We start from the raw sequence: 22,518 nt of genomic DNA, 5'->3' as shown, positions 1-22,518 counted from the left end.
CTCTGCTAGTTCTTGAACTGCTAGTTGGTTCCCAAGCCCCCTACAGTTCCACACGATGCAACTCATTGCGCTTGGCAAGGTTGTGAACCAACCTCCGCTAATATCGAATAGTTTTCTTTGTCTTCATTAGAAACCAAAAGTTTTTTGCATAGTGACTCACAGATGTCTATAACCATATCGCTAGGACATTTTAAACCAATCTGATCTTCTAAGGTGGAAGTTTTACCCGAAAACTCATGGGTTATGCGCTTCCATTTAGTCTGTGATGAAGGTTCAACAATTGAAGGTGCATGGCTCTGATTCGTCATGTCTAGGAATGGACGTGCATGGGGTCTGTGACTCGGTGCCTCACCAAGTGGCAGTTCTGCAGGCTGCTGAGTAGGTGCCAGCTCATTTTTTAAAGTGTCCATATTAAATGGTTGGGAAATTTCAGTCAATGGTGCTGCTCCCTCAGCGGATCCCGATTTTTTTGGCTCCTCATAAATACCTAACTATGTATCAATCTCATTTAATTGCTCCTCAAAGTCCACTCCTTGATTTCCTCAGGCCTAGGTAGCTGAAAAAGAACTCCCGTTACAGACACAGGATTATGGGGATTTGTTTTATTTATTTCCCCATAGCCCGCGCACGAAATGGAACTTTCCTTATGCATTGGATTTGCTGTATTTGCCTTTGGAATGAAACTTGCCGCCACCGCCGGACTGAATCTCATTTCCGTCCGCCACTGTGTAGACATATTTTCAGCCCTCTCTTCATAGAACCCTAATACCCTAACCACATTTTTTTTTTTTGGCAGACCTGACTATGTAGCTCGTATCCAAGAGTTCTTCCACCCTTAACGTGCCCTTGCTCTGAACCTAGGTGTCACAGTCCCTTCATTATGATCAAAACAACTGCACCAATAGCATATGTTAGGTAAACGTTCATATCTAAAACTTACCCATATTTTTCTGCCTCCCTCAAAAGTGACAACTCTTCCTCGGCACAGTGGCTGGTACACATCCAGAGTAACTCTCTCTCTAACATAGCTGTCTCCCTCGCTATCTGAAACTTTAGTTGATTGATCAACCCTTCCTATCGCTTCACAAATATCTTTTGCAACTGATTTGTTCTGATAGCCGATAGGGATGTTATGCAGTTGGACCCAAAAAGAAACCTTATCAAACTTCAGATCCTCCAGAGGAGTTTGAAGCTCATCTCTCTAGGAAGACCAGATATTTATCAAAACTCCAAGGCTCGCTAAAGAGAATCCGATCCACATCATCCTTATTATCAAAAATGAATAAAGCCTTGTGAGATCCTTCTTTACTCACTGTAAAACCGTTATCTGCCCTCCATAGTGGCTTAAAAGTCTTTGCCACAGCATCCATACTCAAAGCTCGCTTGGTGAAAAATTGGGCTGCAATAATATGTTCATTTGAGCAGCGGTCTTTTTTGAAATAAACATCATCCCCCTCCTTTTCGGACAGGGAAAGGCAGTTCCAATGCCTTGTCAAATCATCCATAAGTCCACAAAGCATGAAAAGAAGAAAAACAAACGTTTGTATTTTGAAGGAATAGTAGAAGAAAAGAAGAGACTGTTTCCCAACCCCCCTCAAAAGAAAGCCCGACAAGCCCTATACGTAACACTATTACGCAAGGGAAGAAGAAAACCTTACAAGAAGGTACAGCAATTCTATTGTTTAAGAGAAGGAGGAGAAACCATCTTTCTTAGCATAGAGAAACCATTTGGTTGAGTATATTTAAAACTAGGCGAAAAGCACATTTTCGTCCCTACATTTTCACGCGATTTCCATTTTGGTCCCTAAATTTTTTTTTTACCGCTTTTAGTCCCTATCCTGGAAAACGCGTCTCGTTTTTGTCCCTGCCGTTACATTAGAAACGGAAATTGCACAGGTGGCAAACGGAAGATGACGTGGCCATTAAAATAATAATAATAAATATTATTTGACATTAAAAAATGCCACGTCAGCACCTAAATTAAAAAAAAAATTAATTTATTAATTTTAACTAAAGAAAAAAAAATTAAAAACTAAAAAAAAATTAAAAACAGAAAATGAGAAAACAACAAACCAAATTTACATACTTTTCTTTTCGTTAATTTTTTGGAAGAACATGTTCATGTTCTTTGTGATCTTTCCCAGAACATGATTTTACATGTTCTTTGGAAGAACTTGTTTTATTTTCTTTTCTTTGTCTTTCTTGTATTTTCTTTACAACCAAACACACTAAAATTCAAAACACAAACTCAGATTTAAGAACACAAACCCATAAATTAAAAAAAAAAAAAAAAAAAAAAAAAAAAAAAGAAAGAAAGAAAGAAAAGAAGCTTAAAAACACGAATGCCCTAACCCTCTCTAACTCCCTCTCTAACCCTCTCACTCTCATCTCTTTCACTCCATGCCAATCCCGCCGTCGCTCAGCCCACCACGTTGCTGGTTTAACCCCAACACACCACCGACCCACGCCTCCCTACCCCTGTCGTCGCTGACCTAGCCTTCCCTGCCCACGCCGCCGCCGATTCGGTGAGGCCCTTCCTCTTCCCCTCCTCTTATCTCTCTCTCCCCAACCAATTGAGTGCTCTGGTATGGGGCTTGGTCTAGATCGTGTCTCAAGCTCGAGTCTGCTTCAAAAATGGAGCTTTGTGGATTAGTGAAGCGGCGAGATCGCGAGTTATGGATAGGTTGTTCTGGGTGTTGTGAAACATAGATCGTTGGTGGTGGATGTGGTGGTCATAAATCAAAGGTTGTTAGTAGTGGTGGTGGTTAGTGGTTGCGAAAGGAAGATATTGTGGGTGTTGGTGGTTGTGAATCAGTTTGGGTTTATTTTTGGTGTGGATAGCTGTGGTCAACTGATTTCTTTGAAATTTCTGGGTTTGGTGTTGGTGTGGATGGTTGTGATCAGCTGGTTTCTTTAAAGTTTCTGGGTTTGTTGTTGGTCTGGAATGTGGATAGCTGTTTGTAGGTTATTTCTGCATTTTTTGAGTGTTTGATTTACTGGGTTTTGGTGTTTTGATGATCGCTGACTTTTGTGTTTCCAAGTTGGAGCTGATTTTGTGTTTCTAATTTGGATTGGTGGGTTTCCAACTTGGAGATTGGTGTTGATTTTGTGAACAAAGAGGATGCAAATCTATTGATTTTGATTGGTGTGCGTTGGGTTCAAATTTCTGGGTTCAAAATTATGGGTTCGATTTCTGGGTTAGGTTTTTAGTTTCAATTTCAGATTATCGATTTGTTGATGTGATTATTGTTTGATTTGAGTTTTGAATTTTAGTGTGTTTGGTTGTAAAGAAAATACAAGAAAGACAAAGAAAAGAAAATAAAACAAGTTCTTCTAAAGAACATGTAAAATCATGTTCTGGGAAAGATCACAAAGAACATGAACATGTTCTTCCAAAAAATTAACGAAAAGAAAAGTATGTAAATTTGGTTTGTTGTTTTCTCATTTTCTGTTTTTAATTTTTTTTTACTTTTTAATTTTTTTTTCTTTAGTTAAAATTAATAAATTAATTTTTTTTAATTTAGGTGCTGACGTGGCATTTTTTAATGTCAAATAATATTTTTTATTATTATTTTAATGGCCACGTCATCTTCCGTTTGCCACCTGTGCAATTTCCGTTTCTAATGTAACGGCAGGGACAAAAACGAGACGCGTTTTCCAGGATAGGGACTAAAAGCGGTAAAAAAAAAATTTAGGGACCAAAATGGAAATCGCGTGAAAATGTAGGAACGAAAATGTGATTTTTGCCTTAAAACTATTGAATAGCTAAACCATAGAAATAATTATTACATTACAGTGCCTATCACAGTCTACCAAACATACCCTAAGATTTAAGGTTTATAGTTTTTAATTTTAAAAACTAAATTAGATGTCAAGAGACTAAAAATATAACAACAATTGAACTATAAAAAAAAAAAAAATTATAATATTTCATATCTTAAGTTTAATTTTACATACATCTGAATATCTCAATCACTTACAAAAATTAAGCACTTCCCAAAAAATAAAAACAAAAACAAATAACACATATAAAGGCTTTATGTCTTCCCTAAACATATCTTTTAGAAACCCCAAGTGTCGTTGAAGCACTGTATGAAGCTTTGATAGTCTTGTTGACAGATGTAGATCATATGCACCTAAAACCAAAGCCAAATTCATTGAATGGAGAACAATTGTTATAATATGAAAAATTAACATTGAATGGAGAAAACCTTTCATTTTTTTTTTTTAAATTAATAAAATTTAAAGTGGAAGAGTTCAAGAAGTTGGAAAAAGGGTAGAACCAAATCTCTTAATTTTCTGCACTTATGGCTTAAACTAGTCATTGATAAGAAGATGGGGTGACATAAAAGACTAAACAAAATACTATTCATACAACACGCCACATGGTAGAATTTCACTTTAAGCAAATTAATAAAACTTGACTTACTTTGAGCATCATGTCAAGCTTCTGCAATGCAATAAGACTGACATAAAAGTCTAAACTTAGTGCATTTTTGCAATGAGTTATTTGCATGTAAGCCTCCTTAACAATCATCTATTCTAGAAAAAAAAATGTTGTTTATTATAACCAAATATACACATCAATATTTATGCCAAATCAAAATCTAATTTCTCATTTCTACTAAAATTTTATATTTTATCATAATTCGAGATTTATGTGTGTCCAATAAATTTTAAATGGTTGTCAATGATCGAAATAATTAGTAATATTCTATCCAAAAAAAAAAAAGCTAGTAGTATGATGAGACATACCACCAAAAAATGAATTTCACCAAAATTCACACAAGAAATAATGATTTAATTATGGTATACTTTTAGCAAAAAAAAATTATAGTATACTAAGTCATTATTATTTTTTATTTTGAGAAGAATATAGTAAGTCGTTATTTTCTTTTTTGAGGAAATAGTAAGTCATTATTAAGTGGACTTTTTAATTACTATTTGTATTCGGAGTTAGAAACATTATAGGTTAGCTAGTGGGCTTTCAACCGAAGCCAACTTAGGCTTGTGGCTTGCAATTAAAGCCATATGCAACAAAAGGGTTGGGTTTGAACCGAAGCCGCAAAGGGTAAAAATGTAAAATAAATAGAAATAAGAATAGGGATAAAAGGAACAACAGGTTAAATCATATTCATCATTATAAAAAATAAAAAGCTCCTACCTAAGAGGACTGACCAGGTATGTATCATAGAATGAGTCTTTTGTCTTTATTTTATTTTAAAGATGGATTTATTTCTTAGTTAAGGGATAAGGATTAAGGTATAAATGATTGCAATTGCAGAAAGAGCATGAATGGCTATCGCGGCTGCTATGGCTAGTACTACTAGTTAAGGAAAGCACAAGGACCCTGTAAACACAAGGTTGAAAATCAAACCATTGAATATGTTTCACAAATGTAAATTTGTATTGATGAATTTGTAGATACAATTCTCTATATTTATATTCTAATACAATAGAATAATCCTCTGATTCGATCTCTTTAGAAAAGTCTTTAATTCAAGTATTGCGCCGATGTAGTCTTGACTCGAACACAAGATGTCTTCCACTTGGATTGGAAAGTGGATTGAAAGATTTTTGGAATAAAATTGCAATGAATCCCTGGCTACATGCTTGTTAGAGATTTCTTGTTCTCTGCGTTCTTCGTGTTCTTCGTGGGTTCTTCGAATTTTCTTGATCTTCAAAGATTTTTGGTGAAAGTTCTTTGGGACTTTAGAGCTTGAATCCGATGAAGTTTCGATGGATCAAAGTCTTTGAAGTTAAGCTTGATTCTAGTAGAACTTTGAGACTTAGAAGAATGATTTGGATGAATGCTCTTCATCTTCAAAATTTTGCAGTGAAAGTTCTTTGGGGTTTTTGGAGGCTTGGATCCATAGAGCATTGCTAATTTGTAGTTTCTTGGTGCTTATGGAGGCTTTTGAGCTTGATTCCAATGAGCTTTGAGATCAAGAAGGATGACTTGAATTCTTTTTCTTTGAATGTTCTTTGTATTCGAAGTTTGAAGTTCTTGATGTTCTTGGAGGCTTTGGAGCTTGATTCCGACAAAGTTTCAAGATTTCTGAATCCTCCTCTACAAGACTGAGAATGGTCTTTATTTATAAGAGTCTTGAATAGATTTGAAGGCACATGATTGGTCCATATTAGCGACACATGTCATGATTTGAATGAAGGGACTTTATGTCTTGTTCTCTAAAGGACACATAGCATTATATGATTAGCCAAAGTATTTTAATTTAAAATAACACATGGCAATATTTGATTTGGCTACTTATGTCATTTAAATTAATAGGTACTAACATTTGATTGATATCTAAGTATTTTTTATAATTTTTATTTTTTGACACTTGGAATATTGAAATTGGCCTCTGAATATTGATAATAGAACCTAATAAGTAGCACGTGGTATCTTGTAATTGGTTGCAAAATTTCTACTTCTACAAATTCCCTCTTGTTTGGTTTTGAGTTTGTAATGTTGGCAACCATGACAAAACATGACAAAAACTAAGTCTCATTAGTTTAGAATGGTCTACATTGAAGCCCAAGACAAAAAACTCAAGTTCGGGATAAAAACAAATGAGTTACAAGCTGGTTGGTTCGATTGATACTCAATTGATGCTAGGAATTTTCGATTGATCGAAAATCGCAAATAAGCAAAACCAGCAAAACATAAAAAGGCCATAACTTATCCGTTTGAAGCCCAAATCACGAGACGTTTTTTCCAATATTTAAAGGACATTATAAGCTAATCCTAGGTAGGGGTTTTCAGAGCTTTTTAGAGAGATTAGAGTGCATCTTGTGCCTCTTTTGTAGATCTAGGGTTTTGTACCCAAAAGCTCTTTGCATATACTTTTCTAGATTTTTTTTTTTCTTTAGATCCCACTATAACCCTTCACGTGATGTTTACAAATAAGCATGGTTTTTGTCCACGAAGCTTAGAGTATCCACACCAGCTCATGTAAATTTATCATTTATTTTACACAGAAAAAGCTACTTTTTCTATTTTACACATCTATTTTTACAACACACCCACATCAGTTCATCTATTATACAGAATATTCTATATAAATAATATTTTTATATTCTTTTTTTAATATTATTTTACTTACCCATTTATTTTTCCAATACCTCCTTTTCTTTCTTCTTTCTTTCTTTTTCCTTATCTCTGCCGTTTCCTATTTTTTTTCTTCCTCTTCTTTCTTCTTCTTTCTCTCACGGTCAAAACCCAGAATTTATCTCTGCCATTTCCTCTTTCTTTTTTCTTTTCTTCCTCTGCTTTCCTTCTTCTTTCTCTCACGGTCAAAACCCAGAATTTATCTCTGTCGTTTCCTCTTTCTTTTCTTCCTCTTCTTTCTTCTTCTTTCTCTCACGGTCAAAACCCAGAAGCACCAGAGCAAGAACTCCATCAACACCGATCTCCATTAAAACCGATCTCCATCAACACCGATCTCCGTCAACCCATCACCGATCTCCATCAACACCGATCCACATCACCGATCCAAATCGCCTCTCCAATCCACAATCCACAATCACCGATCCAACGATTTTGTTCTAGTGGTTGATTTTGTTGTTGATTTTGTGGTTGATTTTTTATGTTTGTAGTTGATTTTTGATTTTGTGTCTGTGGGAGTGTGTATCAGAGGAAGAAAGAACATGATGAGGGAGGGTTAATTTTACAGAGGGAGAAAAGAGAGAAAAAAATGAGCGAATCAGAAATTATTAAAATATTATATACGCATGCTATAGTAACCATGTATATATCAACTATTACTGTAGCTCGTGGATAAATATGCATGATTATACAAGATTTTGGAAGCACTGATGTGGAGTGATTTTGAGACAAAATGTGTAAAAATTGTGGCTTTTTCTATTATACATGATTTTCCATCCACTGATGTGGATGCTCTTATTGGCCAAAATCAATTGAGGCCCACACGTGCAGGCACCACTTCATATTGCGGGTTGGGCCTTAAAAATATTTGTGTGGGCCACACTCCAAAGAAGAGGTGGTTACCTTGTTTTGCCTTAGGTTTTAGCCACAAACTACACCAATAAAAATAGAGAACTTGAAACCAAGGGTCGTATGGTTTGAGATTTCTAATATTGTTGTTCAATTTTTAATATTGTAAAAATACGTGTTGGAATGTTATAAAAGTACGTATCAAAAGTGTTATTGTTATTTTTTCCATCCCTCCACTTTTTTACTCCCAACCAAACAAAATGGAGAAAAAATAAAATATTCTCTATCCTCCCACTTTTCCATTCTTCCACAATTTTTTATCCTTCCACTTTTCCACTCCTTTAACTAAATGGACCCTAAAAACCGTTGTTTAAACAACAATAACACTTTTGACACATATTTCTATAACATTCAAACACATATTTTTACAACACTGAAAACTAAACAACAATACTTAAACATTATTACCAATCGGGCCAATATTTCTCATTCAGCTCTTTTCCTCTTTCCAATTTTCTTCGCTTTCTCTACTGTTTTCAAGCTGACATTTTTTTTTTTTAAAAGCTGATGGCGCCTTGATTTTATTTTTGCCGAAACTTGGTCTTTTCACCGTTCTGTTTCTTTTGCTTTTCTTTTTGTTTTGTCGTTTTCAAGAAACTTTTTCTCCCTTTCAATCCTCCTTTTTGTTTTATTGGTGATGAAGCTGAGAAATTCACCAGTGAGTCACACAATGCCTTCACGCTTGTATGTTAACCTACACAAAACAAAGGAGATAACCTATCAAAGGGCACCGGTGTGGTGCCGGCCAAATACCCTCCGAAGGTCAAGTCAGAAAATATTCTCACAACTCTAGAGTGCTAGAGAGGAAAAAATAGTGCGTACCTCTATTGATGAGTATTGGGGCTTTTATAGTAGTCGAAAGTTTTTCCTTTTAGACTTGGCATCCAAGTCTTTTCCTTGTAGGAGTCCTCCTTTTTAGAGTCCGAAATATGGTGGACAGATCTTCTCCTTATAGGGAAGATCTTTACCAAATATATGAGATCTCTAGAGTCCAAGTAGTGCAAGGACTCTGTTTTAGGGCCTTATGAGAATGGGCAGAAATATTCCTACTAAAGGATCCAACAGGCCCATGGCCAACCAGTCCATCTTTCTTTGCTCCGTCCGTATCAGGTCCGTCTATATGAGATCCATCCACTTATGGGCCCGTGCAAATGACGGGCTGGTCTATCTTTACGTTCGTGGACTGTAGCCGGCCCGTACAATCACAATAGGCATCCTAGCGTGTATTTTCTCCCTTTCAGTTGCCCCCTCACCCGATGAGTCCATCACGCATAAGAGAACGGACCCATGGGGTGACAAATTCAAAATATCGATCATGTTTCCATGACACCTAGGTCCGTGAACTTTCATCCGTACACTGCTAGATTAGGAGTTAACACATTAATGAGATGTGCCAAGTGTCATCCTGCCAATGGCCATTGTTTTGGAACGAGGTGTCGCTTCGTCTTCCGTGCACATCCCTTATAAATATCGCCCCCTCCGCCCCTCATTTTTCCACTTGTTGCTGGAAGAAATTGTCAGAGCGAGTCCATCACATCTGTCAGAGAACAGTCTGTTCACTCACATACTCGTCACCTGCCACATCTAGCTTACTTCGATCTTTTGGTGAGTTGTTTCCTACCCATCCTCTTTTAATTTTAGCTCTTATTTATTTGTGTTTACACTTTATGCGCCCGTCGTTCTTTCCAAAACCCGTCAGAGTCTTAGGTTTTGTCATTACCTGTAGGCCATGTCTAGTGCGTTGAGTAATCAGTCGGTCGTCCATGACTGGGCGGATTATGAAGGGGTATACACATCAGGTCCCAAAGACCTCGTCGTCCCGAGCGAGGAGAGTAGTCTGTCATCATCCTCCTCGTCCTTAACAAATGAGGGCTTGGAGATGATCAAAATACAAGAGGGTTCAGCCGACGACGAAGAGCCAGTAGTTAAGTCCGTCATGGGAGCTGATGGACTTAGGGAGTTCATCATGCTCCCAGAGTGGACGGTACACGCCTTCACATCTACTATCAAGGAAGGCCATTTTAACACCCTTAGGGCCCGCTACCAAATCCCAAACCACATCCCACTCCGTCTACACTACATGTCAGAAAAATGTTATTACGAAGGAGTTGATGGAGTAGGTGTGTACGAACAAGTGCTCAAGGCTGGCCTAAGATTTCCGTTAAGTTCGTTACACCGCGAACTCTTAAACTACCTAGGTATATCCGTCAGCCAAGTGTCTCCTAATGCTTAGAGAGTTTTCATCGCGATGGAGGTTCTGTACGGAGCCATGTCGGACGGCGGGAGAAGGCTTTCGATAAAAGAGTTCCTCCATTGCTACCGTCCGGACGAGATAGACAAGTCAAGGGGCATGTATAGCTTCGTCCCTAGGAGCCGCATCCTAAAAGTTATTTTTGAAACCCCGGACTCAAATAGAGACTGGAAGAGTCGCTACTTCTTCATAGAAGGAGACAATTGAATGTGTCATCCAGGGGAGACGGACTTCATGCCCGTCGACACAGTTTAGGGCATTTTAAACCCATCCGGTATGGCCCGTTGTGAATGACTCCGTGTAGCTTATTAATTTTTATAATGTTTCTAACGTTCGAACTCTTTGATGCAGTTAGACAGCGTCCCCAGATTACACTTGAGGAATTCAGTTTCCTTGAAAGAATTTTTTCAAAGACAAAGCTCGAGGAGCGGACGTGAGCCAAGCTCGTCAACCTCAACACCATCCACTGGTATTGTAACGAGCCTAAGCCAACCCCGGCGGCACTAAAGTACGAGAAGCAGACCCGTCTACGTGAGTCCGTTGACCCTTATGACCTGTTTTTACCGTCATTATCATTATTTCTTAATCTGTCTACCTTTTTCAGAGATGGAGGGTGCAAAAAGGCGAGCAACCATAAGACTTCAGGCCGCAAAGAACAAAGAGGCCGCAAAGAACAAAGAGGCTGGGACGGACCCCATAGGGACGGGCTCCAGCAAGCAGAATTTGAAGAGGAAATTGCCCGCGAAGGGTGACCATCCACCAAAGCAGCCCAAGGTCCCCCTGGATCCGATCGTCGATTTGATGGCTGAGGGGAATAAGTCGGTCACTCCGGCTAAACACGGTGCGGGCAAGGGTTTCATGACGGGTCCGTCTGGCAGCCAAAAGAAGCCACCCGTCTTGCTCCGTAAGGACTCCAAGTATGCCCTGGAGAGGTTGTCGTCGATCATTACAACCGACGACTACGAGGATCTGGGGAATCACTCAACAGAGGCGATGGGGGAGACGGGCCTTTTCAACATTGCTCAGGTAATTACTCCGTCGTCCTTGGTCCATCCGTTCACCATTTTCTGTCTTTAAACATTTTACTTACGCATTTTTGTTGTCCCTCAGGCTATGATCATGATGAAAGGCATGATGGGACGGTGTCTCAATCATGAGACGACCATTGGCCGGATTCGTGGGAAAGCCAAGGTGATGGAGGAGAAGCTGCTCAATCTCAGGGCCTAGAAGGTCGTCCAGGAGAAGAAGCTAAAGATGGCCAAAACGGCCCTGGACGAGTCTATCCAGCAGACGGACCGTCTGAAGAGAGCCCTGGTGGAGAAAGACGATGAGGTCCGTGAGGCCAAGAAGGATGCTATGCACCAGTATCGCGACTCCGACGCCTTTATTGCGGAACTGAGTCTCGTTTATAACGACTGATTCGATGATGCTCTCCGTCAGGTGAGGGCATTGTACCCGGATATAGACTTATCCACCGTCACCGTCACTGCCCCCGAGCCGTCAACCGTCCAGCCCGTTCAGTCGAAAGATACTGATGTTCTTTTCAACGAGAACGTCCTTGTCCGCGAAGCTCCTATAGATCAAACTATTGCGGACAGCCAGGTTAAGGACATTAGGGATCGTCCAACCAAAGAGAGAGAAGGAGCTAATTTGTAATAATTAAGTTTAGTTAATTAATCCTTTTTTTTCTTTTTTTTCTTTTTTTTCTTTTATATCAAAATGTGGAACAATTTTTAATACCCGTCATGTTTTTGTATGTATATTGACCGTTCAGTACGTTTACATTCTGCAAGGTCTGTTGACCTTTTTATCTTTGTGAAATGCATGTGTTTTATTTTAGAGCATATTTCATGTTAAAATGAACTCCGTTCCGTTTATACGATTCCTCTGTTCATTAATTGTTTAACCAAGGGTCGTCATCCCTTAGGATGATTTGTGGGACTTCTAGAAATATCATTTGTTTTAGAATGGTCCGTTTAGTACGTGGGTTTAGCCTGAATTCTTAAGTGCTATCACCCCTTGAGATGATCCGTTCATCTCGTGGTTGTTATTTTTGAGCCCGTCCATTGTGTAGACTAAGCACATTCCATCCTTTTTGGATGATCCATTCAACTTTTGGACGTTATTCTGGGTCCGTCCATTATGTGGACTTAGTAGTTGCCATCCATTTAGGATGATCCGTCCACTTGTGGACGCTATTCTGGGTTCGTCCGTTATGTGGACTTAGTAGTTACCATCCATTTAGGATGATCCGTCCACTTGTGGACGCTATTCTGGGTCCATCCATTATGTGGACTTAATAGTTATCATCCATTTAGGATGATCCATCCACTTGTGGATGCTTTTCTGGGTCCGTCCATTATGTGGACTTAGTGGTTACCATCCATTTAGGATGATCCGTCCACTTGTGGACGCTATTCTGGGTTCATCCATTATGTGGACTTAGTGGTTACCATCCATTTAGGATGATCCGTCCACTTGAGGACAATCTTACTAGTCCATCCATTATCTGGACTTTAAGGTTTTCATCCTCTTAGGATGATCCGTCCATCATGTGGACGCTTTTACTTGTCCATCCCTTATCTGGACTTAAGGTTTTCATCCTCTTGGGATGATCCATCCATCATGTGGACAATCTTTTTAACCGTCTGATATTGAATTAACTAGATTAAGCAGGAAAAATTTAGTAGAGTCTGAAAGAAATCTTTATAGAAAAAAAAAAAAAGGTGTCTGCCCCCTTGGGCTTTAAAAAAGCACTGGTAGAGAGATTTGTTAAAAATAAAGGTAAAGAAAAATAAATGGAAATAGCTGTTCAAAGCAAAACTACTGAAAACTTTAGAAATAAACTGGAAAGTTAGGGAGGTGGATGTCCTTTCATGTCGTCTTTATTGGTAGTATCTCTGTAAGTGCTCTGTGTTCCACGGGTGTTGCAATTTCCGCCCGTCCATGGTTTCGAGGTGGTAGGTCCCCTTCCTCTGCCAAGACGAGATCTTATAAGGTCCTTCCCAGTTTGGGCCAAGTTTTCCTTGTGAAGGATCTTTAGCCGCTCCCATTACCTTCCGTAGCACAAGGTCCTCGACCTGAAAGTCTCTGTGTCTGACTTTGGAGTTGTAGTATTTTGCCATGAGGTTTTGGTATCGGGCCATCCTTTGTTCAGCTGTAGCCCGGACTTCGTCGACTAGGTCTAGCTGTAGCCACAAAGCCCCTTCAATCTTGTCTTCATTGTAGCTCTCCACTCGATAACTTGCAAGCCCTATCTCTGCTGGAATGACAGCCTTGCTCCCGTATGCTAGCCTGAATGGTGTTTCTCCTGTGGGTGTTCTTGCTGTTATGCGATATGCCCACAAGATACTTGGTAACTCATCGGGTCAGATGCCTTTTGCCCCCTCGAGCCGGGTCTTGATGATTTTGAGCAGGGACCGGTTCATGACTTCAACTTGCCCATTCGCCTACGGATGTGTGGGTGATGAGTAGTGATTTCTGATGCCTAATTCCGATCAAAAATCTTGGAATACCTTGTTGTCAAACTGTTTTCCGTTATCGGAGATGAGTACCCTCGATATCCCGAATCTGCATATGATATTTCTCCATACGAAACTTCTGATGTTTTTCTCCGTGATAGTCGCCAGAGCTTCCGCCTCCACCCACTTAGTGAAGTAGTCGATCCCTACCACCAGAAATTTCAGCTGTCACGCAGTCGTCGAGAAAGGGCCCATGATGTCTAGCCCCCATTGGGCGAACGGCCATGGGGCCGTCATGGGTGTCAGTTCTTCGGTTGGTTGCCTAATTAGGTTACCGAACCTTTGATATTTGTGGCAAGTCTTGACGTAGGCTTGTGCGTCCTTTTACATTGTAGGCCAATAGCATCCTGCCCGGATCAGTTTGTGTACTAAAGACCACGCCTCCGAATGGTTTCCGCAGATACCCTCATGGACCTCTCTCATTACATAGTCTGCTTCCTCGTGACCCAAACATCTTAGGTATGGTCATGAGAATCCCCTCTTGCATAGGACATCATTGATTATTATGAATCGCGAAGCCCGGACTTTCAGTTTTCTTGCTGCGTCTTTGTTGTCTGGGAGCGTGCCTTCCTTCAGGTAGGCCGTCAGTGGCGTAGTCCAATTGTATTCTGGGTTTACTTCCTGCACTTCTGCCCTACTGTTAATGATTGAGGAATTCTGGATGAACGACAATACCTGATCAGGGGCCATCATGACCTTCGCGGAGGCGGCTTTCGCGAGCCGGTCAGCACATTCGTTCTCCTCCCTTGGGATTTGGACGAATGTGACCTGGAGGGTGTCAATCCGTCTCCTGACCTCTTCCAAGTATTTCTTCATCTTTTCCCCTCTACACTCATAGGCGCCGCTAATCTGACTGACTATTACCTGCGAATCGCAATGTACAACTATGGCCTCGGTGCTTGCTGCTTTCGCTAGGTCTAATCCTGCCACCAATGCCTCATATTCAGCCTCATTATTGGTTGTCGGGAAGTCCAGCCGAATCATACATTCGATTTTATCTCCGTCAGGGGTTTGAATTACCACTCCGGCGCCTCCAGCTTGCTTATTTGATAATCCATCTGTGTGGATGTTCCATTGTCTGAGGGCTTGTGGATCCTGATGCTCCGTTTGCGTTTATTCGGCGATGAAGTCCGCCACTGCTTGGCCCTTTATTGCGGTTCGCGGTCGGTAATGTATGTCAAATTCGCTCAGCTCTATCGCCCATAGGGCCATTCGTCCAGCTGCTTCAGGGCTGCTCATTGCTCTTTTTAGGGGTTGATTTGTCAGGACGATGATGCTGTTGGCTTGGAAGTACGGTTTCAACTTTCAGGCTGCGGTTATCAGCGCGAAAGTGAGTTTTTCCATATAGGGGTACCTTTCTTCAACCCCCCGGAATCCCCTGCTTATGAAATAGACGGGTCGCTGAGTTCCTTCCTCTTCTCTTACTAGGGCCGCGCTTACTGCCACCTGCGAAGCTGCTAGGTATAAATAGAGGTCTTCTCCTGGCTTGGACGGGCTGAGCAGGGGTGGCAAGGCGAGGTATTTCTTCAGATCTTCAAATGCCTTCTGGCACTCATCCGTTCACTCGAATGATTTCTTTAGGACGCAGAAGAACGGTAGACACCTGTCCGTTGCTTTTGAGACGAACCTATTCAAAGCAGCAATTTTGCCGTTTAAGCTCTGTACGTCCTTTATTGTCCTTGGCGGTTCCAGCTCCATGATGGCCTGTATCCTCTCTGGATTGACCTCTATTCCTCTTTGGGACACCATAAAACCCAAGAATTTTCCCGCTATTACCCCAAATACGCACTTGCCCGGATTCAGTTTCATGTTGTATGACCGTAGGGTATCGAATGTCTCCTGGAGGTCACTCAGGTGATCTTTTTCGAATGGGCTCTTGACCAGTATGTCGTCGACGTAGACCTGTACGTTCCTCCCTATCTGGTGTGCGAATATTTTGTCCATTAACCATTGGTACGTTGCCCCAGCGTTCTTGAGCCCGAATGGCATCACCTTATAGCAAAAGAGGCCTTGGCTGGTGACGAAGGACGTTTTCTCCTGATCAGATTCCTCCATCTTGATCTGGTTATAGCCTGAGAAGGCATCCATGAAACTTAGGAGCTAGTGCCTGGCCGTGGAGTCAACCAGCGCATCTATCCGCGAGAGGAGATAGCTATCCTTTGGGCACACTTTGTTAAGGTCCGTGAAGTCGACACACATTCGCCACTTTCCACTAGCCTTCTTGACCATGACCACGTTCGCCAACCACTCCGGGTAATATACTTCCCTAATGAAACCCGCCTCGAGTAGTTTTTCGACCTCTTGCGCTATTGCTCTGTCCCGTTCGGGAGCGAACACTTGCTTTTTTTGCCAGACGGGTGGGGTTGAAGGGTTCACGTTCAGCTTGTGTACTATGACAGAGGGATCGATCCCAGGCATGTCTTCGTGGTTCCATGCGAAAACGTCTTAGTTCCTCTTGAGGAATGTTATGAGGGCCTGGCGCACAGGCTGGCAAGCCAATGTTCCTATTCTGGTCATCCGCTCTGGTTTTGATTCATTGAGCGTTATCTCCTCCAGCTCTTCAACCTATTCTGCGACCGTCCGCTGCTCTTCTATGCACATTGTTTGATGATGATCTTCCATTTCTAGCATGGCAATGTAGCATTCTCGGGCGGTTGCCTGATTTCCTCGTAATTCCCCAATCCCATAGTCCGTTGGGAACTTGATCATTAGGTGGTATGTTGATGTTGCTACCTTCCATGAGTTAAGTGTGGGCCGTCCGAGAATACCATTGTAAGCGGAGGAGCAGTCTACCACGAGGAACATTACATTCCTAGTAAGTTCTTGCGGGTAATCGCCCACCGTTACAGGGAGTGTGATGGAGCCTATTGGGAATACCCTTGTCCCTCCGAAACTGACAAGTAGAGCACTCACCGGCATCAACCGTGCTCTGTCTATCCCCATTTGCTGGAATGCTGGATAGTATAGAATGTCTGCTGAGCTGCCGTTGTCGATTAGTACTCGGTGGACGTTGTAGTCCCCCACATGTATGCTGACGATCAGCGCGTCGTCATGCGGATGATGGAGTCTCCTTGCATCTTCTTCGGTGAGTCCAATGATAAGGCTCTCCACCCGCGTGGTATTAGGCCTAGACCCTATTAGATGGACGTTCATGACCGATCTGAGGTACATTTTTCAAGCTTTTTTTGGAAGAACCGATAGCCGCGGTCCCTCCCACTATCATCCTTATGTCTCCGATGGGGGGTCTAGGACGCTCATTATCCCGCCGGGGGGCCGGCTCTTGGCAATTGTGATCTGCTCTCTCTTTATTGACGAACTTCTACAACTTCCCTTGTTTAATGAGGGCTTCAATTTGCTACTTCAGGTCGTAGCAATCGACTGTGTCGTGGCCATGATCTCGGTGGAAATGACAATATTTGTCCCGCGGCCGTTTGCTTGGGTCGCTCTTTAGTTTTCCCGGGAATGTCAGTGTCTCCTCATCTTTGATTTGCATCAAAACTTGGTCAATCGGGGCGTTCAGCGGTGTGAAACTTGTGAACCTTCCGCCCGGGGGCTTAGGGCGCCTTTCGTCCCTTCTGTCTCCTGTCCTTGGTCTTTTCTGCCCTTGATCCTGACGCACGTCCACCTGGCGTTCCCTTTTCCTGGGCCTTTCCTCCCGTGCAAGTAGCGCATCTTCCGCGTTCATGTACTTGGTGGCCCTGTAGAGTACTTCTGACATGGTTTTGGGGTCGTTTTTGTATAGTGAAAACAAAAACTTGCCCTTCCACAACCCGTTCGTGAAAGCCACCACCAGTATTTTGTCGTCGGCTTCATCAATCGAGAGTGCTTCCTTATTAAAACGGGTTATGTAGGACCTTAGTGTCTCGTCTTCTCTCTGCCTGATGCTTATTAAGCATGTCGTAGACTTCTTGTACCTGTGTCCCCCTATAAAGTGCGAGGTGAACTGAGCGCTTAATTCTTTGAAAGTACTGATGGAGTTTGGTGTCAGCCGACTGAACCAAATCCTCGCGGGACCTTTCAGTGTGGTTGGGAAGGCCCTACACATGATTTCGTCCGGTACCCCTTGTAGATGCATCAAGGTCTTGAATGTCTCCAGGTGGTCTAGGGGATCCTTGACCCCATCATAGCTCTCTATTTATGGCATCTAGAACTTGTGTGGTAGAGGGAAGGAGTTGACGGGGCCAGTGAATGGAGAGTCAGTCCGGTTCACTAGGTCGTCCAGGTCGCTGGACACTCGTCCCTTTAAGGCGTTCATCATGACTTCCATCTGTTCTTTCATCGCTTGCATCTCTGCGAACATAGGCGGAGGAGTCGCATCCATGAGGGATGGGAGGCTCGTGTTCTGTCGTTCTGGCCTGCTTGGGGCATTGCTCCCTTCAGGCCCTTCTTGGTCTCTTTGCATGGCGCTGGTACCTTCCTGATCCTCCCTCTGGTTACGGGGTGCTATGTTTCTTTGACGCAGTTGTTCTTCTAGGTCATGATTTTGTTTGGTGAGGCGCTCCACGGCCGCAGTGAGGGTCCGAACATGTCTTTCGAGTGCGGTCGTGGGTAGTTCCTCTCCATGGATGTCGTTGGTTGTTGCCATCGAGTAAGTGAGCACCATGCAACCCTTCTGTCTCAAGGATGAAGCAACGTCTGACCGCTTTCTTCTCACGTTCCCACAGACGGCGCCAACTGATGAAGCTGAGAAATTCACCAGTGAGTCACACAATGCCTTCACGCTCGTATGTTAACCTACACAAAACAAAGGAGATAACCTATCAAAGGGCACCGGTGTGGTAACGGCCAAATACCCTCCGAAGGTTAAGTCAGAAAATATTCTCACAACTCTAGAGTGCTAGAGAGGGAAAAATAGTGCGTACCTCTATTGATGAGAGTATTGGGGTTTTTATAGTAGTCGAAAGTTTTTCCTCTTAGACTTGGCATCCAAGTCTTTTCCTTGTAGGAGTCCTCCTTTTTAGAGTCCGAAACGTGGTGGACAGATCTTCTCCTTATAGGGAAGATCTTTACCAAATATATGAGATCTCTAGAGTCCAAGTAGCGCAAGGACTCTGTTTTAGGGCCTTATGAGAATGGGCCGAAATATTCCCACTAAGGGATCCAACAGGCCCATGGCCAACCAGTCCATCTTTCTTCGCTCCGTCCATATCAGGTCCGTCTATATGAGATCCGTCCACTTATGGGCCCGTGCAAATGACGGGCTGGTCTATCTTTACGTCCACAGACTGTAGCCGGCCCATACAATCACAATAGGCATCCTAGCATGTATTTTCTCCCTTTCAATTGGAACCTTATGCTCTTTGTCCCGCTTTTTTAATGGTTGCTTGGGTAGCAGGAGTGGTGGTGATCTATCCTTGCCCAAGCATGCATTTTGTTTCTTCTTGTGACTTTCTCATGATGGGTTTTCTTTCTTTACTTTTTATTTTTTATTTATTTTAAAGAACTATGATCTCATGCACATGACGCCATATTATGTCTTCCGAGCTCAGTGAAGTTTTATTCAAGACCTTTACTTTGTCACCATGGACTTAGAGATCCAAGGGAGTGGTGCCAAGATTTTGAAGATGCGAAGAGAAGCTACCAAACTTCAAAGGTGCAAGGAGATAACAACATGACTTTGAAGTTTAAAGATGCCAGTTGATGCAATTTAGAAGAGAGGAGATGTAGCGCAAACTTCAAAATTGCAAGGTGACACAATTCAGACTTCGGAGATGCAAGGTAACACAACTTAGACGAGAGGTGATGCCGTCCAAACTTCAGAGATGCAAGGCGATACAACTTGGATTCAAGGTGATGCAACTTAGAAGAGAAGCGATGTAGTGCAAACTTCAGAACAACCAATGATAGATGCTTTCGTCGTCCCTAACTGATTAATGGCTGACCTATGTCCAAGAGCATTTTGTTTTTGTGTTGGGTGAGCACTTAACCTTTTGAACGCTGAAATTTGTGATGGTGAGAAGCTCAAAGCCTTAATGCGATTAAAGACCGAAATTCGTGGTGGGAATTTTGCACCTTCTTGATCTAAGCCATTTGTAGCTTTCATTGTGTCATGTCTTCTGGCCGACCCTCGCACTGGCTTTTTAGGCATGTAATTGAGTGGAGTGATATGCTTGGGACTTGGCTTTGAATTGTCTTCCACATCATGGATTTCATAACTTTATGAACAGTTTCCGTTGTGGGAATAAGTTTCCGTTGAATCGTTTTGAAGGAGCCTTTGTGGGAATAAGTTTAGTAGAGTGACAGGATTCTTGAACTTTTAAGGCAATGAATGATCATATTGCACCATGAACTTTGTGGTTCCAAGCTTTTTGTATTCCTTCTTTGATTACATATGAGGCTTGTTTTCTAGTCCTCTTGATTTCTGAGCAAATAAATTTGGGAGAAGTGCTCCTTGCTTTAGAGTTGGCAGTACATCGTTTGGTGACCCACAGGCAACAGTTGTATGATATGCTTCAACTACTTCATCATAGTCTAGATCAATCTTCTTTTCTTTGGTAAGCCTCATGATGATCTCTTTAAGCAAAAAAAGCACTTTTGGACTGGGTGGCTAATCATGATGTGGTGATATTTGCAATAGTTAGGGTTATCAACTTTCTCCATCTCTTCTGGTCACTTGCATTTTGGTAATTTGATTAGCTTTATTTGGAGTAATTGATCTAACATGTTTGGCACACCCTCATCTAGAAGTGGATAAACTTTCTGCTCTCTTTTCTTAAGAGTTGAATGACGCACGTCTTTCTATTGCCATCTGCCAAGTCTATTTTCCTTTGCTTTCGCAGCTCCTCTTGAAATCTTGGCTAAGGTAGTGTTAACAGCCACAAAATCTTTAGAGATGTCATTCTTCTTCACTTCTTCAATGTCTTTCCTCTCCTCAAGTGCAAGAGAATTCATATTGCCATGATTAGAGATACTTAACTCCCTATCATGTGCACGAGTCGCTAGTTCTTCAAACGTTCGGGGTTTCATCCCTTGAAGTATGTAGAGAAGTCCCCAATGCATACCTTGAATGCACATCGCTATAGCAGATATTTCAGAAATCCTATCTATGCAATCCAAACTTAAAGAGTGCCATCGGTTAATATAATCAACAACAGGCTCATCTGTCCACTGATTGATACTAGTAAACTCCAACATACTCAGCGTGTGGCGTGTGCTATAGAACCGATTAAGAAACTCTCTTTCGAGTTGCTCCCAACTGTTTATTGACTCAGGCTCTAAGCTTGTGTACCAAACAAAGGCACTTTCTTTGAAAGACTGAACAAATTGCTTTGTGAGGAGGTCTCCTTGAGTTCCAAGATTTTCACAATGTGTTGCTTGGGATTGCCTTCGCCATAAATTTGTACGAATTTAGGAGGTTGACACCCATTGGGCATTCTCATGTTGTCAACACGCTTTGTGTAGGGTTTTGAGTACATAAGAGAACTTGTAGAAGAACCTCCATCTTGTGCTCGAATAGTGTGTGTTATCATACTATAGAGATGTTAAATAGATAACAAACAAATGAAGTAGATTGTTCCTACTGAGGGGTGTCTTCAGTTCCTTTCCCTTTGCCTTCCTTCGTGGGGATGAAGTCATGTGAGGACTTAGGACCATAGCTTGATTCGCCAGACTTTTTTACTTCTACTTGTTCATTAGGGTTGCAATTTAAAGGTCCATATCTTTGAGTGCTTTCGTGAGAAGGATGATATTTTGCTCCATTTCAACCATCTTTTCCTTTATAGTAGAGGTTTTAGTCATCATGATTGACACGACTTCAGATGATGATTGAGGAGAAAGCAAATCCATGTGAACCAAGGGGAGTTCAGCTCTTGGCCTTCCTATGACATATGAGGAATCATGTGAACAACTTCTTGCGAATGAAGAAAGGGATTTGCCCCTAGACTTGAGGTGCTCCAAGGTGGATAGCTCTTTGTTAAAAAATTTCTCCCTTGCAAGAAAATCCAAGGAGATGATTGTTTGGAACTCAGTTTCATCAATCGATTGAAATTGAAGTTGATTAATAGCTTTAGGCCTGCTACAAGCAATTGGACCAAAATAGTTGTTGATGATAGAAGCATCGAGTCTGGTTTAACTTATAGTTGATGAAGCTTGAGTGTTCTTGCTAGAGGCCATTAAAGCTGATAGCAAGGTGATGAAGTTTTCTTTTTCAAATGAGAAAGAGATGAGAGGTAGAGATGTCCCACCAAGCGTGCCAAATTTGTAAACACAAACTCTCAAGTTTGAAAATCAAACAATTGAATATGTTTCACAAGTGTAAATTTGTATTGATGAATTTGTAGGTACAATTCTCCATAGAGCTTCACTAATTTGTAGTCTCTTGGTGTTTATGGAGGCTTTTGAGCTTGATTCCAATGAGTTTTAAGATATAGAAGAATAACTTGAATGCTTTTGCTTTGAATGTTCTTTGTATTCGAAGTTTGAAGTTCTTGATGTTCTTGGAGGCTTTGGAGCTTGATTCTGATAAAGCTTCAAGATTTTTGAATCCTCCTCTACAAGACTAAGAATGGTCTCTATTTATAAGAATCTTGAAGGCACATGATTGGTCCATATTAGTGACACATGTCATGATTTGAATGGAAGGATTTTATATCTTGTTCTCCAAAGGACACATGGCATTATATAATTGGCCAAAGTATTTTAATTTAAAATAACACATGGCAATATTTGATTTGACATCTTATGTCATTTAAATTAATACATGCTAACATTTGATTGGTTCCTAGGTATTC

General features: G+C 41.4%; 2 protein-coding genes across 2 annotated transcripts; both read right to left on the bottom strand.

Moving 5' to 3' along the window:
- Window positions 1-16,354: 16,354 nt before the first annotated feature.
- LOC136070124 (uncharacterized) lies at window positions 16,355-16,960 on the bottom strand. The gene has a single exon (XM_065779554.1). The coding sequence runs from the start codon at window positions 16,958-16,960 to the stop codon at window positions 16,355-16,357; it is 606 nt and encodes a 201-aa protein (XP_065635626.1).
- A 184-nt stretch (window positions 16,961-17,144) lies between these two features.
- Window positions 17,145-17,834, bottom strand: LOC136070123 (uncharacterized). The gene has a single exon (XM_065779553.1). The coding sequence runs from the start codon at window positions 17,832-17,834 to the stop codon at window positions 17,145-17,147; it is 690 nt and encodes a 229-aa protein (XP_065635625.1).
- Between the last annotated feature and the right edge of the window lie 4,684 nt (window positions 17,835-22,518).

Source organism: Quercus suber, unplaced genomic scaffold (genome assembly GCF_002906115.3).
Source record: "Quercus suber isolate HL8 unplaced genomic scaffold, Cork oak 2.0 scaffold_212, whole genome shotgun sequence".
NCBI lineage: Eukaryota > Viridiplantae > Streptophyta > Magnoliopsida > Fagales > Fagaceae > Quercus > Quercus suber.
The sequence above is the reverse complement of the archived record's forward strand: the minus strand, read 5'-3'. Positions and strand labels throughout refer to the sequence as shown.